The 19,662-nt window shown below is 35.8% G+C and overlaps 1 protein-coding gene and 1 long non-coding RNA gene across 2 annotated transcripts; one reads left to right on the plus strand and one right to left on the minus strand.

Moving 5' to 3' along the window:
• Window positions 1-9,241: 9,241 nt before the first annotated feature.
• LOC112799646 (uncharacterized) lies at window positions 9,242-11,464 on the minus strand. Its single transcript, XR_003201150.3, has 3 exons — window positions 10,250-11,464; window positions 10,043-10,168; window positions 9,242-9,499 (listed from the first exon to the last, which is right to left on the minus strand). It is a non-coding gene; the product is annotated as an uncharacterized lncRNA (long non-coding RNA).
• Window positions 11,465-12,716: 1,252 nt separating this feature from the next.
• On the plus strand, window positions 12,717-14,495 carry LOC112803422 (zinc finger BED domain-containing protein RICESLEEPER 2-like). Its single transcript, XM_025846918.1, has one exon. The coding sequence runs from the start codon at window positions 12,717-12,719 to the stop codon at window positions 14,493-14,495; it is 1,779 nt and encodes a 592-aa protein (XP_025702703.1).
• Window positions 14,496-19,662: the final 5,167 nt, after the last annotated feature.

The following is a 19,662-nucleotide window of genomic DNA, read 5'->3' on the forward strand; positions in this document are numbered from 1 at the left end:
CCTTCTTTTGAAAATCGCTACCAATACTTGAACACAAGAGCTGTATTATGAATCACTGCATCACCCACTTCCAAACCTCCTTGCCTTTTTGGAGCTTGTACTATTTCTCACGTCACTACAGGTAATCCATATTTGTCATCCTTCTTACTCCACAAGAGCCTTCTCTACAAAGAAATCAACTTCTCTTTTTAGTAGGCTTAGTTCTTCTCGTTGAAAAAGGAAAGTCTGTTATTTGACTGACCTTTTGTTAGAGTGTAGGCAACTGTGGTTGTTTTAAAACCCGCAAAATTAGTAAATAATTAATTAATAAATTAATTATTAATAAAAAATTAGAAAAATTTAATTTTATAGTTTAATAAGATAGAACTAATTAAAATAAGAATTTTGACACCAATTTTAAAGAATTTGTCCTAAGATTGAATTGAATGGGTCAAACCAGGTGAACTGGGCCCGTATTGGGCCTATGGCCCAACCCACTTAGCCCAATATACTAAATAGAAACTCCTTCTTCCTCATTCATTCAGCAAGAACGCTGAAGAGAGAAAGGAGTCCATGGAACCCTAACTCAAACTTTAACTCAAACTTCAATTTCATAGATTTTCCTACTCCGAGCTCCGATTGCCACACCGTTTATGGCCACGCGTCTTCATCGACGAGCTCTACAAAGCACAGTTCTTGTTTAGGTATGAAACTCACTTCTCAGTTTTAGTTTTCTTCTCCCTAATTTCAAAATTCAATGTGAATGCATGTTGAATTTTGTATGTTTTTGGTGTTTAGGTTCGAATTAGCTTATGAGTTTTATCGGATTCAGCTCATTTGAGTTATGGACAAGGTAAGCACCCTCAAAACATTGGTATATATGTTGAAGTAGTAAAATTTATTTTGATTATAGTGGTAATTATGATAATAGATTGAAAATTATTATTGGTGGAGTCAAGTTTGAGAATGTAGAGCTTGGGTTGAGCTTTGGAGGCTATAGGGCTGTTGGGTAAGATTTCGGAGTCTTGGAAGCTTGGAAAACATTGTATTGTGAGGTGTTTTGGCCTTTACGAGGAATCGGCCAAGGTATGATTTTGGTTTCTCATTTTAATATAGAACGTCTTGTGAAAACTTAGGCTAGACGACCTAGGATAAGTTGAATTACGAGTTTGGAGCATGTTTAATGATTCAATTGACAATGTATGTAGAATTCATGCTGCTTGATTAGATTTAATGAATCATGATGTGAATGTGATTATGGTTGGTGAAATATTTTGATGAATGATGATTTTGAAGGTGATGAATGAGAAAGATGAATATTGATAAATTGAGAATTGTGTGTGTATAATTGAGATTTTTAGGATAAGTATGATTAATTTGAGGTATGGATGGTTGTGATGGGATATGGGTTGTGTTGGATGTCGTTGGTGTCATCTTGAGTGATAAAAGTTTGATTTTGATAAAAGGAATTGGTAAAAATAAAGGTCTGAGATTGGTTGAGAAAAACTAATTTTTGGCCGAACTTTGGCGAGCCAAAACTCGACTTCCAAACCCCCAAATTATTTCAAATTTGTTTCATATGAAAATTAGGTCCGTGAAGTTTACGCCATTCAAAAAATGGATGAAAAAAGATTTTAAAATGAAAAAGTTATGCTCGTCGGAAGTTCAGAGTGGAAAATTGAAAATTCTGCAGCATTCAACATTTTTGCCATTCTGCATAACTTGCGTACGCGACCATTGCACGCTACGCGACCAACCCTTTCAGGTTGGGCATCTCGCGTACATGAGCTAGGTGCTTGTGTATGCAAGCAAGGAAAAACTCACTTACGCGTATGCGTGGCCCACACGTACGCTTGACCCCTATTTTCAGCAAGGTTAATTTTTAATTTTAAAATCTAATTTTGAACCTCTAAACCTCTATTTTTACTCCTCTATCCCCTAGACCTTAGTGGTGTGCCTAGTGATAAGGTGAATCTAGGAAGGGATAATAACTTGGGGGTGAATTAAGCTTGGAAAATAATGAATTAAGAATGAAAAACACGAAGATGTGACTAAATTGAGGGGTGAATGTTGAGACTAGCAATGACTTGGTATGGCCAGAATGGTAGAGATGGCAAGATTTGGGTGCGAACCCACTTGCGTGTTAACTTGAAAATGTGTTCAGATGGCAAGTTGAGGACGGAGGATTCCCTCACTTGTCGTGATGGAGATGTGGGGAAGGTGAAAAAAACACTCTCCTTCATATTGTTTACCCTACATTCTTCTCTGGTTACAAGGTGGAAAGGCACACTCCTTCGATGTGGAAAGGCACTCTCCTTCGTGAAACCTCCAGGAGAAGGTGGAAAGGCACTCTCCTTCGTTAAAGTTCTTCCTGGGGATGCACAACCTAGAGACAAATGTCTGGGTTAGCTACTAAATGTGTTGGGTTTTGACAAAGTAACCGACACGTGAGCTCATGGCCAGCAGGATAGACATTTATCTAATGCTTATGTATATTTTGTTTGCTTGTGCATTAATTGGGCTTGCCTATGTGATTATTATGCTAACTTGTTAAATTGATACCTGCTGTATCTATATTCTACATGTGCTTTTTTTGCCTGTTTGTTTGTCTCTGTGGTTCTACCGGAGTTGGAGGATTGGAGGAAGGCAGAGGACTGAGCGTTTTAATTAGAGTTGGGTTAAGATTAAGAACCTTAAAGGACCACCCTGTTTATGGTTTCAGTTTTAAATCTTTAAGTTTTATAATTTTGAGGGTCGGAGTTCTAGGATTGCTTCTGGCTTTTCCGGGACCTTATATCTTATGTATGCGGCACCGTTAACATATTGAGAACCCCCGGTTCTCATCCCATACGACATTGTTGTTTTTCAGATGCAGGTCGAGAGGCACCTCGGAAAGTGTCTGTAGTTCATTCTGCAAGCGAAGTGTTATATCTTGGGACTCCGTATTTTGAACTTATATGTTTATTATTCTGTATTTAGATTCTCCTCTGTATATTTAACTTTATTTTGTCCCTCTTAAAGGTCGATGTGGAGAAATAGGTTGTTGTTTTATCTGTTTTGGGATATTTTGGGTTATGTATATTTGTGTAAATATTCTCTGGCCAACCTTGGCTTCATAGGTTGAGCCTGGAACTTGAATATTTTGTATCTTTTGACACTCCCTTTTTATTATTCATATATATATATATATATATATATATATATATATATATATATATATATATATATATATATATCTTACGTTTCTTCATACGCAAGTTTTCCGTTTACGTGAGCACTGCGCCCTTTGTTTTAAACTTTCCTTCATAGGTTCCTACATAAAGTTTCCTTTCAACTATATTATATATATATATATATATATATATATATATATATATATATAAAGTTTTAGTTTTAGAGGTCGTAATACCTCACCACCTCAACTTTATGACTAAAGCGTAAAGTTCTGTGTGGTAAAGTGTTATAGTTGTGTCCAAGTTATTCGCCATTGGACCTTTGCTCTAAGCTGTGAAGCTTGATTCTTGAGACCTTGGCTCGAATTCCAATTGAAGCTTATAGAAGGCTTAGAGAAGGGAGGTTGAATCTATGACCTTCTTTTATATTTAATGATTAAGCTTTCAAGCTAGAACTCAAATTGCAACTCTATTAGAACTATGCAGCAGATTATTTAGGAGACAATTTCATTGTGTCTTATGAATTTCAGAAAAAAGAACAGATGCAGAAACGAAGAAGATGACACAGTCATGTATCCTGGTTCGGCTGTTGTATGCAATGCAACCTACATCCAGTCTGCATTACAACATTGGTGGTATTTTCACTATATTAACACCAATTTCCTAGGACTCACATAATCCTATTGATGAGCGGATAATTTATACGCTTTTTGGCATTGTTTTCATATAGTTTTTAGTAAGTTTAAGCTACTTTTAGGGATGTTTTCATTAGTTTTTATGCTAAATTCACATTTCTGGACTTTACTATGAGTTTGTGTGTTTTTCTGTGATTTCAGGTAAATTCTGACTGAAATTGAGGGATTTGAGCAAAACTCCGAAGAAGGCTGACAAAAGGACTGCTGATGCTGTTGGATTCTGACCTCCCTGCACTCGAAATGGATTTTCTGGAGCTACAGAACTCCAATTGGCGCGCTCTCAACGGCGTTGGAAAGTAGACATCCAGGGCTTTCCAGCAATATATAATAGTCCATGCTTTATTCGAAGAATGACGACGTAACTTGGCGTTAAACGCCAAGTACACGCTGCTGTCTGGAGTTAAACGCCAGAAAAACGTCATGATCCGGAGTTAAACGCCCAAAACACGTCATAACCTGAAGTTTGACGCCAAGAAATGCCTCTACACGTGAATTCATCAAGCTCAGCCCAAGCACACACCAAGTGGGCCCCGGAAGTGGATTTATGCATCAATTACTTACTCATGTAAACCCTAGTAGCTAGTCTAGTATAAATAGAACATTTATCTATTGTATTAGGTGTCTTTTGACCACGTTCATCCTGGATTGTATTCTGAATCCTGTGATCACGTTAGAGAGGGCTGGCCATTCGGCCATGCCTGAACTCTTTGCTTATGTATTTTCAACGGTGGAGTTTCTGCACACCATAGATTAAGGGTGTGGAGCTCTGCTGTACCTCAAGTATTAATGAAATTCTATCTTCTTTTATTCAATCCTCTTTTATTCTTATTCCAAGATATTCATTCGTACCCAAGAACATGATGAATGTGATGAGCCAGATTACCCTCATTATCATTCTCACTTATGAATGCGCGTGATTGACAACCATGTCCGTTCTACATGCAACAGAGCTTGAATGTATATCTCTTAGATTCCCCAACAGAATCTTCGTGGTATAAGTTAGATAGTTGGCGGCATTCATCTGGATCCGGAAAGTCCAACCTTGTCTGTGGTGTTCCGAGTAGGATCCTGGGAGTCCGGAAAGTCCAACCTTGTCTGTGGTGTTCCGAGTAGGATTCCGATCATGAGTGACCGTGACGTGCTTCAAACTTTAACCTGCTGGGCGTTGGTGACAGACGCAAAAGAGGGATTCTATTCCAGCAGGAGCGGGAACCAACCGGTGATTAGCCGTACTATGACAGAGTGCGTTAGCATAGTTTTCACTGCGAGAATGGGATGTAGCCATCAGCCATGGGTGATGCCTCCAGACTGGTTAGCTGTGCGAGTGACAGCCGCACAGGTTATTTCCCCGTGAGGAATGAAAGTAGCCACAGTTGATGATGAACCCCTATACAAAGCTTGCCATGGAAAGGAGTAAGAAGGATTGAATAGGAGCAGTAGGAGAGCAGGCGTCCAAGAGCTCTACAGCATCTCCATCCGCTTATCTGAAATTCCTACCAATGAATCTGCATAAGTGTTCTATCCATTTTATTATTCCTTTTTATTTATTTTGAATCTAATCAAGTATCATGTTTAATCTGCCTGACTGAGATTTGCAAGGTGACCATAGCTTGCTTCATACCAACAATCTCTGTGGATTCGACCCTTACTCACGTAAGGTTATTACTTGGACGACCCAGTACACTTGCTGGTTAGTTGAACGGAGTTGTGAAGAAAATAAACAATGCCCTCAGAGTATACATCTTTTATAAATCCAATTACAAGAAAAAAGGGAATCACAATTTCGTCCACCACCTATCTGGGCACACAAGTTTCAACCTAAACTTGACTTGGTTATGCTAATACCTAAAATCTTTACAATAAGTGCTTACCCAACTTAGCAAGGAGCACCTCTCAAGTACATGACACAAGACAAAAAACACAACCAAATGAAATCTAAAATCATTCTTGGCTTTTCTCTCAAATGTTTCTCTTAGCTTTTTTTTCTCTCTGTGGCTTTTTCTCAATGACTCTCTTTTTGCCTTTTACCTCTCAAAGAAAATATTGAAAGATATACATTAAAACTGAAATACAAAACTATAAAACATGAAGAAGATGATGAATAACAGCATTAACACTATGAATAGAACCCAACAACATAACTCAGGACTTTGTTCTTCATCTTGGCAGAGTGCTCCCTTTAGTGTAGGTGCAATGCTTCCAAGACTTCAAACTCAGTAGTGAGGTTTCACATATAGCTCTCTATTCGGGTTTTCTCTCCTTGAGCTCTCCTCAGAATCCTTTTCTTTTTTGTATCTTGATTAGAGCCATAGTTAGGGTTTCTTTAAAGTCAACTTGGACCTTGAGCTATCAGAAATTATCCCTCATTTTTCTTCAATCAACCCCAAAAATTAGGGATTTTAACACTGAGTCATTTACTTTGACTGAGGTCAGCAGAGCATTAGAGTAGTGTCTTCTCAGTCAGAATCCTAAATCCACACCTTTGATGATGTGCTTTGGCCCCAAGTAATAATTTGAGCCATTGATTTAAAGCAGACATAATCCATCACCAGTTTCTTCTTCTTTCCAGAAATGGAGTCGCAGAGAGTAGGAGAAGAAGTGAAGAAATCAACTTTCATGCAAATGGAAATTATTTACCTTTAAACTCTGACTTAGCCTAACAAGGTTTGATTAGTGCGATTGGACATTGCTTTCTTGATGAACCTTTCTCTGTGGCACCAGCAACTGCCTTGTTGTTCTTCACGTATCAACATCCCTATGTTTCCCTCCGTGCAGTGCAGCCATCATGTCATCCTCCACATAGCATCAATCCTGTATCACTTTCCAACTTCATGTCTTCCTCCACTGCTCCCTGCAGTTGACACTTTCTGTGTAACATGGTAGTTTTCAAAGGTGTGCAATAAATATACCCAGTTCATTTCATGGCATTCAAATTGAAGTAAATAATTCAGTGTTTTGGCGATTCAATATTAACTTTCTATATTTTTGCAATGTACAGAGTACCAATGAAAAACTGTTATTGACTTAGCTTGTAGACTTGTAGTCGTTGACTTAGTGGAATGTATTGTAGCTAAGAATTATTGATCTTTAATTTTCATGAATAATTACAAAGGCTTTAATTTCTTAGTTGTTTTTATTGTGTTATGTTATGTCTATATAAACCAACTACTTTGGATCCTCAATTGCAATATATCCTTGATTTTGTAGGTTTGGTCCAATGAGCTTGTTCTGGAGTACACACTAGATAAAGCAATGACATTATTTTTGGCATGCCTCAAGGATTTTGCAGAATTTGCCAACTCCAAAGATCAAGAAAATAATATCCCACCTAAGAAATGTTTCAGACTTCCATACAAGTAAGTACCATCGCATATAATACTGATACATATTAATTATTGAAGTGAGTTTTATCTTTGGACACTGACTAAATGCCTAAAAATTTACCGTCCACTGTTTCACATTGAGATCATCATTACTCTTAATTGTCGGATGAAGAGAAATTTGGTGTTGGTGTCATCAAATTTAAATCCTTTTGAGTTACATTTCATGCCTTTTGCTAAGTATATTGATGAAGAATTATGGAGGGAATAATACCCAAGGGTTCATTTTCGTTGATCTCTGAGAGAGTAATGTGATGTGACTCAAGGCATAACTTATGATATCCATGAGCATGTTGTTTAATTAGTCATAGCTAATGGAATTTATGTTGCTTTTGAACAAATGCATGAGATTTACAGCTCTTCGAGTCTTTTTCGCAAAGAGGAAAGAACCAAACTAAGCCTACTCTGTGTCCATAATCTCTACTGGTGCATATAAGGCTGGATTTCTATCTCTGCTCTTCCCTTTCTTTATGAAATACAAAAATACAGACAGTAGACTGTAGAATGGAAATGAGCTAAGCTTTACTATGTTTATGCTTTGACGTAGACTGATATTTATGAACAATTCTTTACATGACTTCATATCAGATCTTTAAATCACATGTTTAGTAATTGATAAATTTTGCTTATCTATAAATAGTTTGTGAGCCGAGTTTTTCACTGATAATAGTTCTTGAAATTTTTCTGAAGGTTTACTTTTTCCATCAAGACCTTTACATTTGGATGTTGGCTCTTGCATTAAATTTTATCCAAACAAATTTCTTCTTTATTAGAGAGCCCAAAGTTGGCTATGAAATAGAATAAACTTTCACATGGGTCAAAAGTTGCTTCATTGTAAAGCAAAGCTTCACCGTTTCTTTCACGTAGGGCTTAATGACATACATCTAATCATTCATATTTCGACAATTCACACCATTTTTATTTATTTTTTTTGTTTGTTTGTTTGTTTGTTTCCAGTATTAGGTTTACTTGTTAGTTTGTGGTATTTAACAAATGACAAATTTTTGGGCTGATTTGTAGAATTGATAATGACAAAATGGAAAACTATTCCATCACTCAAAGCTTCAATAAGCGGCAAAACTGGACAAAAGCTCTCAAGTACACCCTTTACAATTTGAATTAGGGTCTCTATTGGTTTGTTGGGAACACCAACTTTCAACCTCTTTCAGCAATTGTATTTTCATATTCTGAAGTGCCTGCTATAGATTTTTTGTGCTCAGAGTGAAGCACTGAAGCCAACAAGTTTTAATCTTCAAATAACATATGCTAACTAGGTTTTAGGCTTACACCACACCCAAATGTGTGCATAGAAATATTTAATTTTTAGAATATCATAGTATGATAAGTATTCAACATTTGATATTGTATGTGAAAATCTATTTAATAGCTATAGAAGTATAAAACTTCTCTTCCTATATCAAGTTCAATGTTAAACATAAACTGCTCTTCTTTTAGGTACATCAGCATAAACTTTTATCTAAAGAAAGACGAATTTCTTTAGAAATTCCATGTATATATTATTATTATTATTATTTTTATTATTATTATTCTTATTATTAATAATAAAGTAAAATACATGTTAAGGTTGTCAAAAAAAGGATTCATGTTAATAGATTTTATTTTATTTTTTTCATTATATAATTTAGTTGAATATAAGAGTTGTTAGAGTTTAGTTTAGTTGAATGCTATGAGGTATCACTTATATTGGTTGTTATAGTTAGTATTTTGTTTTTACAATTGATTTTACTGAGTAATAAAAAAATTATATTTACATAATTAAGTTTGTCAAGATTTAGAATCACTAGGAAAAGAATATCAAAGTAGATTGAAATATGAAACAAACTTGTTAATTTTTTTACTAAATAGCTAAATTTTATTTGTAGTACATACAAAGGACCAACGGGAGAAGAGGTAACAAATGTACTAGTGTTGATATGTAAAATATCCTCTAATATTTTTGTTATTGAATTCAAACAAATTCAACAGTATCTAGACTCAAGTTCATATTGGATAGTATCTTATATTTGACTCAAAAAGTCAAAGGAAATAACAAAAGAAAGTTGTATCTACAATGTTTATCTTCTAGAAGGAATACATTTTCACTTAAACAACAAATAAAACATGTCATGAAAGAATTGCATTCGTTTGACAAGTTTATAATAAATATGGTGATACAACTAAGTTAGCTTCAAGAAATCCCAACATATTTTCTAAATTCTGGGAATCAACCCTGACCATGAATGATGGGATCTTCACCACCTGCTTTCCAAACCTGCCAACCAGAAACAAAACAAACATTTTAGAACATATTCATCAAAGGTACTAACAAGTTCCTCTCCAATTACCCAATCACATCAAATAAAGTTTCCTATCATATAAATATATAGCTCGATTCAATTTTGCATCAAGTTCGATAGGTAAGCAAATTTTATTAGATTTTATTAATTATATGGTAAGTCTTTCCAAGCTTGTGAGATATAATATAATGTATTCAAGTGGTAAAAAACTGGCAAATAAATGAGATCTCACTTTTTCACTTTATTTCTTTGTCCGATTCAGTATTATGCGCATATTTGGGATTCATCATTTCACTCTAGCAACTTGCAAATTTTTTAATTCATGGATAGGTTGGAATTATCTAAACTAGCATGTGTGATTATTATTACATAAAAAAGAGGACACGGTGGCATATTCGATTAACTATAAAAACAACAAATTATTATTAATTGTAACCTTTATTATTTGTATGTGGTGCTAATGGTTAGAAACCGATGAATAAAATAAAATTAAAACTTTGTATACACATTTTCTATACCTTAACCACATTGGGATGATTTCTCTGCTAAGTTTTTGAAAAGTCTGCAAATTCTTCAACAAGCTCACATGGAACAGATTTTTTATCTGCATTTTAAATCTTCTGACAAAGTAGCGCATTCTCTTCCTGCATAAAGAAATATTGTCATAATTATTTCATGAAAATAGTACATACTATTCAAAATTTCAAATCACTATATATTATTACCTTTATTTTCAACCTTTATTATTTAAATCCAGGGATGTCGCTATTATAGGCTTTTGAATCACCTGAGAAGTATCTAAACGGTGCTCTAACTTGCACATTAAACTTCTTGCAGAAAGAAACCCAAAGCTTTGCAAACGCTGAAGCCTCCACAAGAGCATAGAAGGTATGAGGGGAGCAATTGTCATCGGAGACATAGCAAGAAAGATTGTTGACAGGGTAATCAAGTACCAACAATGAGAGAACAATGTTGATTGGTATGATTGGTGGTTCAAGAAATGGATTTGCGATTGTGACAAACAGGTCGAAAGGTGAAAGATGAAAAGCCCAAAGGAAGAGACGAAATCAGGTCGAAAGGTGAAATATGAGGAACCCGAAGGAAGAGACGGTTAAGTAGGTTCTTGTGTGTAAATGAGTCCATTTGGTGGAAATGGTGGTGCAGAAAGTGAAGGTGAACCATGACTCACAGAAGAGAGCAAGGAAGGAAGGGAGAGTGAAGAGGTTGTAAAGAGAGAAGAGACGGTAAGAAAGAAGCATGAGAAGGAGGAGAAGAGTGATGGAATCCAACTAATAAGCAAAATCTTGCTCTGAGAACGAAGAGGGAAATGTCTGTTGAGGATTCGGATTAGAATCATTTTTCAGTAGATAACACTAAAGCAAAATTAAAACTAAAATTAGAACAACATAAATTAAAATTACAACAACACTAAAATTAAAACAAGCACAAATTAAACACCAAACCACAAATTAAAATTAAATAATAAAAAAATAGCAACCGCAAAAGTTACATGAGAGAATATTGGAATAGAGAACATAACCACAAATAATAGAACCATAATAATTAAAATGATCAAAATAAAAAATCATAAAAAAATCAAAAGTTAAGACAGAGAATGCTGGAACTGAACTGCAAATTACCTGAGGCTCCATTCTAGATGCAGGGGACTGTGTCGACAAAAATTTGTGGGGCTAGACGGTGAAAACGGCAGACTAAACGACTACAAGCAGAAGACAGAGAGTGGCAACTATAGGGAGGAGCGGAGGAAGGCACAACGCTGGAGAGCGATACGGGGTTGCTGTTATGTGGAGGATGACACGATGGTTGCACTGCACAAAGGGCGAACAGGGCTGTTGATGCGTGGAGAATGACAAGGCGGTTGCTGATGCATGCTGCTACTGCGTGAAGCGTGAAGAACGATGGAGAAAGAGCACGACTGCGAGTAGGGCTGGAAGTGAGTCAAGCCAGCTCAAGCTCGAGCTCGACTCATTAATAGCTCGATAAGCTGATCTCGTGAGCTGGTGAGTCGAGCTTGAGCTTGGAATTGAGCTCATAAATTAAATGAGCCGAGTTTGAGCTTGGATAAGCTTAGCTCATTAGCTCGTGAGCTAGTTCGATTATATATATATATATATATATATATATATATATATATATATATATAAGATATATTTTATATATTTAATCTATATTTTAATATTATATATACACATTAAAGTAGTAATATATAATTTTGTATATATATTTTGATTTATTCGTTTGTCAATACAAAAAAATTGTGAGTTCCCAAAATGAATTTTTATCAAGTTCCTAGTTTCTATTTTTTAGGGAATAGAAAATATAATTACTTATACGGTCTACTCATTTAGATTTTTAATAAATTAGAAACCAAAAGACAAAGAAACCTAAAGGGATAAAAATCATGAAATATAGTGTGGTGGTACAGAGCTTCTTTATATTCACAAATCACAAATCACAATAGTCATTGGTCAATGATAATGAACAGAGAGAACCAGAGAGGAATAGGAAGAGTTTTTCCCAAAAGAAAATCTCTTGATTTGCAGTAAATCGTTGATTTACTTCATTCTCTCAAATAGCAAATTAGTTTGTTCATCGATCTACTTTAAAAAATTCGATTACTTTGAAGTCTGATCTTTCTTTTTCTGAAAATCAATTATCAAGTAAGTTATATTTTTTTATGTTCTTTCAATTTTTGCTTTTCTCTTTTTGTTTATTTTTTTAATCTTTAGAGTTCTTTTTTTATTGATTGTTCAACTATTTTTCTACTGACAGTATCATGGAAATTTCTGAACTTGAAAATCAATTGTTAGTGTCTGCTTCAAATGAAAACACAAATAATACACAAAATGAAGAACTACTTCTTCCTATTAATGGAATATCATCACCAAAAATACAAGTGAAACTTGAAGCAGAAGCATTATACAGCAATGAAGGAGAAAATCAAAGTGGAGAAGATGAAGAGGTAGAAGACAATGAAGATGAGGGTGTTATTCACAAAAATAAAAGGAAGAAAATCTCCTTTGTCTGGCAACATTTTAAAAAAGTGAAATTGTCTAATGGGGTTGTGAAGAATCAATGTGTTCATTGCAAAAAAAAAATGCTATAACTGACTCAAAAGCTACAAGTCAATTGAATAGGCATTTGAAGAACAATTGTCCTGGCTACAGAAAAATGGTGTTGGAAAAACAAAAAAAATTGAACTTCCCTCAAAGCGATTCAGCAGAGCATCCAAATGTCATTGGTCCTATGTTAGTAACTCCTGGTGGAAAGTATGATCATGCAAGACAAATAGAAGCAAATGCACATTGGTTAATGATGCACGAGCATTCATTCAGCATTGTTGAAGAATTTGGTTTTTCATTGATGATAAAGTGCAATAATACAGCTTATGAGAAGATTGGTAGAAAAATGCTGAAAAGTAATTATCTCAAAGTATATGAAGCTGAAAAGAAGAAGTTAAAGGCAAGTTTAAAATATGTGAGTAAAATCAGTTTAACTACTGATTCGTGGAAATCACAGAACCAGAAAATTGAGTATATGGTTATCACAGGTCATTACGTTGACACAAATTGGATACTGCAAAAACGAGTTCTTAGTTTTGTTCATGTTCCTCCACCTCGACGTGGAGTTGATATTGCAGATGCCATTTTCAAATATCTTATTGAATGGGGTATCGAATCAAAGATTTATTCTATATCTGTAGATAATGCATCCTATAATGACTCATGCTTAAGGACATTGAAGGACATGATTTCAAGGCATAGAAAATTGCTTTGTGGAGGAAAGTTGTTTCATGTGCGATGTTGTGCACACATCTTAAACTTACTTATTCAAGATGGATTGGGGGAAATAGCAGGAACAATTGAAAATATACGTGAGAGTGTGAAGTTTATCAATCAGTCTGAGGCAAGGTTGCGTACATTCTCCAAGATTGTTCAACAATTGCAACTTCCTGGGAGAAAATTGATTCTTGAATGTCCTACACGATGGAATTCAACTTATCAAATGATATCTACAGCATTGCACTTTAAGGAAGTCTTCCCTCGATTCCAAGATCGTGAGCCAAATTATAGATATCTTCCTGACCACGAAGAATGGGATAAAGTAAAAAAAATAGCTAAAGTTCTACAAGTGATCAATTGTGCAACCAATATCATATCTGGAAGTAAATATTCTACTGCCAACCTTTATCTTGCTGAGGTATTTCACATTAAATTAATTTTGGATGAAGCTGTTAATAGTGGACCTTTTTTCATCAAGGAAATGGCTGCCAAAATGAAACTGAAGTTTGATAAATATTGGAGTGAATGTAACCTTCTCATGGCTGTTGCTACTGTTTTAGATCCCAGATGCAAATTGACAGGTCTTAAAATGTGCTTCCAGCAGATATATAGGCAAGAAGCTACAAGAAATACGACATTGGTGCATCAAATCTTGACAGAAATGTATCAAGAGTATGTCATTCTATCCAACGAGCAAGAAGGATCAACTTCATTGAGTGCAAGTGGCGAAAGTAGTATCAACTCTACAATGAAAAGTTCAAACTCCTCACAAACTGGGTGGTCAATAATGATAAATTTTGTAAAGGATGAAGAAGTAGTTCCAACTTTAAAATCTGAGTTAGAGACTTACTTGGATGAACAAAAATATTTTCAAATAAAACATGATGTAACTAGCTTCAGTGCTTTAGAATGGTGGAAGGTAAATCGTAGAAAATATAGGATATTATCTAGAATGGCAGCTGATGTTCTTGCTATTCCAATATCAACTGTGGCTTCAGAGTCAACTTTTAGTGCTGGTGGAAGGGTAATTGATACATTTCGATCCTCACTAAGTCCGACTACAGTTGAAGCTTTAATTTGTGGAGGAGATTGGCTTCGAGTTTTTTATGGCCTAAGAAACAAGTCTAAGGTTAAAGATAGCTCTATGAAAATTACATTACCAATTTAAGTTGTCAAATAAATATTCAAAACTTGATAGCTGATAGCTATAAGATGTAATATTTTAAGTTTGTTAAATATATAGATGCATTGTTTTTTATTTTGTTATATTAAAATTATAATTTTTTATATAGAACTATAGATTATGTTCCAGTTATTTGAGCCAGCTCGTGAGCTTGAGCCAGCTCGTGAGCTTTCCGTGAGCTGAGCTTAAGCTTAATAAATAGGCTCGATTGTTAATGAGTCAAGCCGTGAGCCAAACTCAATTTTTGTGAACCGAGCTTGAGCTTTGTCTGGCTCGACTCAGCTCGACTCACTTCCAGCCCTAACTGCGAGGAAAGGAAAGGGACAGAGGGTGAGGATAGGCTGCTGCTATCCGGGGAGGAGATTAGGGGTGAGGTTGCACTTTATTGGTAGATTGGTATACAATGATGAAAAATAATTTTTTAAATGTGTTTTTCTTTTTGTTATGAATGGAGGTACCAGGGATTAGATTAGAGTTTATGAGAAACCAAGCCATTTTTTAGTATATGACTAATCAAATGTATTTTGGTTTTAATTTTTAAATTGGTTCAAATTTAAAAATATAAAACTAAGGTTGATGGTTTCAGTGGCTAAGAGAAGGGGGGGTTGAATCTTAGCCCCCTTTTTACAATGCTAACACTTGCTGACCTTTAGAGAAGACTTTTCTGTTTTTGCTCGTTACTGGACACGAGCAACTTTGTTTTGTCTCGTCCCTTGCCACGAGACTTTTCTTTTTGTCTCGTCACTTGGCACGAGATAATTCTGGTTTTTTCTCCTGTGTAGTAGAAAATAGAAATGAAGTAGAAAGGAGAAGAAGATTGCACCCAGATATATCCTGGTTCGGCTGCCAAGTGCAGTGCAGCCTACATCTAGTCTCCATCACAAACATGATGGAATTTCACTATAATCAATCTGATTACAACTTTCAAAGTGCTAACCCAACTTACAAGGGGATTCCCACAGAATCATGATACACAACATAGATGAACAAAGGAACTCTAAGACATCTATGGCTTTTTCTTTTAATTTTGCACTCTCTGCCTTTTTCCGCTCTATGGCTTTTTCATACAAACCTCATTGTTTGCCTTTTTCCATGAGACTCAAGACATGACAAAATTAAACAGAAAAATTACAAAACAGAATACATTGAAGGAGAAGAGAAAACTGTTAGCTCAGGTAGCTCTGAGAACTCTGTGCCTTGCACTCTCAAATTTTCTCCTTACTTCAAACAGTGGTTGTTCCCCCTTTTTAAAGAAGAGGAAAGCCTCTACACTTGAAGCCAAAACCGAACCAACTTCTTCCTCCTTCAACAATCACAGAACCGGTTCGGCCACTTAGAGAGAGAAGAGATAACCATGTAAAACCCAACATGCAATTACCTCTAGTCCTTTCTTGATCATCACCCTTCATCAATCCGAGCTCTCCATCCTTGGCTTCCTCTCCAAGATGGATTTCTGGCCCTTGATGCTTCATGATGATGATGACTTCATCTGCTTCAATCTCTGCCTTCAACCATCACTTCGCCACTCTAGCTACTCCCTGTGGTAGTTGAGCAGAATCAAAGACAAGCCATGCTTCAAGAATCTCTCCTCTTGGCCGAATCTTCAACGTCCATTTTTGAGCATGTAAGGCTCAAGATAGCCTCACCAAATCTAACCACATTTGGTAAGTATCTTAGCCACAGCTCACTTTTATTTTGGTGTGTTTTCTTGCCATCATTAGCTTGATGGTCTTGATGCATGCAACTTCTTCTTTTTCTTGGTTGAAGAACATTTCTTCCATTGCTTCCTGGGCAAGGACCGAAGAAAGAAGAAGAAAGAGATGAGAGAGAATGAAAGAATCTGAAGAAAAGCAATTTCAAAGTGGTTGAACTAATTAATTGAAAATAACTTGCTTTTACTTTCCTTAGAATGGCGTGTAGCAATGATGCCTTTAGTCAAATCAATTTTCTCTCACTTGCTTATGTTCCCAATGCTTAAATTAATTTTGAAATCCTTGTAGTGGAATCCGTTGGAAGCAATTAAGGCTTTGTTTTTCTTTGCTTCATGGATTCGGACACAACATGAGGATTTTTCCTTCTTAAATGGAATTGGGCTTAGTTGCAACAATAATTAAATCAGGCCCAATAACAACATTTGCTTTCCTGATGAATTTGGAGTATGCATAAGACAAGTAGGAAGGCATTCTTTGGGCTTTGAAGTAATAAGCTTTATTTTTGCCCAACATTCATGATAATCATTCAGCCATAGTGTAAGAGACTTTAAACAAGGCTGATTGTAAATTTTGGGCTTGCTGTATTTTACTTATTTTCGGCCCAATATAAAATCTGCACAACAAAATTATTAATTAAGCAAATATGAATTAAGATCAAATTAATAATTTTGTAATTAAATATTTTAATAATGTTTGTTCATCATCAAAATTAAATAAGAGTTTTCCAAACTCATCAATCTCCCCCTTGATGACAAACATTATTAAAATTGAAATGGAAAGAAATTAAAGATTGAGTAAAGAATACTCCCTTTGAATTTGATTTTCTCCCCCTTTCTAAATGTCACAATGCTCCCCCTTAATGTATGCTATTTTATCAAGGGAAGCACTAACCTGTAACATTTGAATCAAGCTTCAAGTAAGAATGTTATTTAGCATATTTATTCATGATGCTAAATGCTTGATTTATGAGCAGTTTTAATTGATAATCAAAACTCATTTGATATCATAAACTGATTTTCTGCTCAACCAACAAAAAGTATCCAAATAATTTTCAAACATTTTCCTGTTTAGGATACCAGAGCAAAACATCATGATGAAAAATATTTGAAGAACAAAATAAGGCAGTTTTGATATTTAACACAATTTAAAGGAACTGCCAAAAATAAATTTTCAATCCAACAAGTTTATCAATGATGAATCGACAGCCAGGCATCAAAATAAATCCATCATCATTATAAACCAAATGCCAAATAAAATCATGATAAACCAAAAAACAAATGCAGTTCAAACAGCAGTGACCATAGTAAACAAATGCAATAACAACATGCATTCCTTGAACAAGGGTGATCATGAATTTTCAATTTGAAAATTTCATCCCCTGTTCTCATCCCTGTTCTAGCCCCTGTTTTTCTTTGTTTTCCAATTTCAATTTTGGAAACTAATTTTCCTCCCCCTTTTGTCATCAAAGGGGCACCTGCACAAATCATGATTAACATAACAAAATGTTCAAGATAAAGTAGCAAAAGTATATCACAGTATCCTAGAGATTATCCTAAAGCAGTGAGTATCAAGTCATGCTTATACAAAAAAGATTGAGCCTAATAGAGCCAATATCAAACAGAGTAAAAACAGTCATTAATCATCAGAGAAGTTAACATCTTCTTCCTCAGCATCTCCTTCACTATCATCTCTCAAGTCTTCTTTAAAATGTTCCATCATTAGAGTGACTCTTTCTTTGCAATTTTTCCAAGCTTTCTCACTCTCATAAGCTTGCTTGCGGGCTTCTTTGTGGAATCGAAACATCATGTCTGCCATGTTCGAAAATTTTCCCAAAATCTGTTTGATGGACTGGATTGTTTTGGAGGATTCTGGCCTGCCTTCATGGTCACTATCTGATGCAGCAGATTTTCGCCCTTTGGTTTCCTTAGTTGCTCCTCCTCCTCGGATTGTAGACACATCGTTTTCTACCTTCTCATTTAACAAATCAACTTTAAAGTACTCAAAAATTCTAGTTAAAAACATACCATAAGGCAGGTTAGCCTTTCTGGTGCTTCTAACAGAATCCCACATGTGCCTAATCATAATATAACCAAAGGAGATAGGGGTAGAGGTAACCACAGCAAACAATATGAGACAGTCAGAAAATGTTACTCGGTTGTGTGAGTCGCTTTGGGGAGTCAGGATATAAGTGATGATTCGGTGAAGCAGGGAATTGACTGGTCCTAGAGTTTTGTGGGTTGGAATGGTGCCATGCAATCCAGAAAGGTTCTTGCAAATGTGCTGGAGAACAGTTTTGTGTGAAACGCCAACTTGTGTGTCCCATTTCTCCACCATATATGCTCGCGGTCCTTCATCCTTGAAGCCCAGGGCCGCTCCAATTGTCTCAGCATCAAGGGCTATTTGAACCCTTTTGACATAGGAATGAAGGGTACCGTCAATAAGTCGCATATTAGCATAAAACTCTCGAACAAGACCTAGGTAGACTGGTTTCTTGATGAGGAGCAAAGACTTCCAGTTGAGGAGTTCAAACAGAGAGGAAATGTTGGTGCTCTTGAGATTTTCGAGGCTAACAAGATAGGTAGTGCACAAATGACGCTTTTCCATAACCTCTTTGTGAAACTCAAAAGAGGTACAGGAGTTAAATCTGCTTGGATCAAAATGAGAGTGAGTCTTGCCATACTTGTCTCTGAATTCCATGGATTCCAAGTTTGGAGGTTCAGTTGTGTCATTGAGTGCAAACCCCTGATTCTTCTGTGAGCTTTTTCCGGGGGTAGTCTTCTTCGGTGATGAGGGTGGAGGTGAAGGAGTGGGAGAAGTATGAGATTCTTGCTCTTCTTCTTCAACTACAGGTTTCTTGTTCTTGCTTCAGCCTGAACATTTGTGGGCAATCACCTTCTTTCTCATGGTGGTTGTTTGTTTGGACGGTGGTGAAAGAGAAGATGATGAGGTTGAATGAATGTGGATATGAGTGTGGGTTTGAGGCGTTGATGGTTTTTGAGAAAGAAGAATTCTTTCACTCTTTCTTGGCGCGGTTTTCTTTTTCATGGTAATGGAGGAATGAAATATGAAAGGGTGTGGTTGATAACCGAGTTGAGTGGGAGAGAAGCAAGGTGGGTGACGCATTAAATGAGGCTTGGAGAGAGAGAATGGTGGAAATAATGATCATTAGTGGGCGGTTAATGACCATTATGGGGTGGTTATTACCCAAAAAGATGATTTCCCCTTTTAACTTTTGAAATCTAAAACTGAAAAGTTGTTGCCTTAAATCAAGGGATTAGATGGAGAGAGGGATTTGATTTGACAATAACCACTTTCAAGAAGATATGATGACACAAGGAAGAAGATTCTTATTTGCATAGAGAGATAACTAACAAAACTGTTATGGCGGGGTCATGGAATTTTGGTGGGGCCCATAAAAATTTGAATTCTGCGTTACCTCC

The sequence above is a fragment of the Arachis hypogaea genome, chromosome 5, assembly GCF_003086295.3.
Source record: "Arachis hypogaea cultivar Tifrunner chromosome 5, arahy.Tifrunner.gnm2.J5K5, whole genome shotgun sequence".
In the NCBI taxonomy this organism is placed as follows: domain Eukaryota; kingdom Viridiplantae; phylum Streptophyta; class Magnoliopsida; order Fabales; family Fabaceae; genus Arachis; species Arachis hypogaea.

What these genes read in the sequence shown, in the direction of transcription:
- LOC112803422 (XM_025846918.1), top strand. Translation starts at nt 12,717, where the DNA reads ATGGTGTTGGAAAAACAAAAAAAATTGAACTTCCCTCAAAGCGATTCA.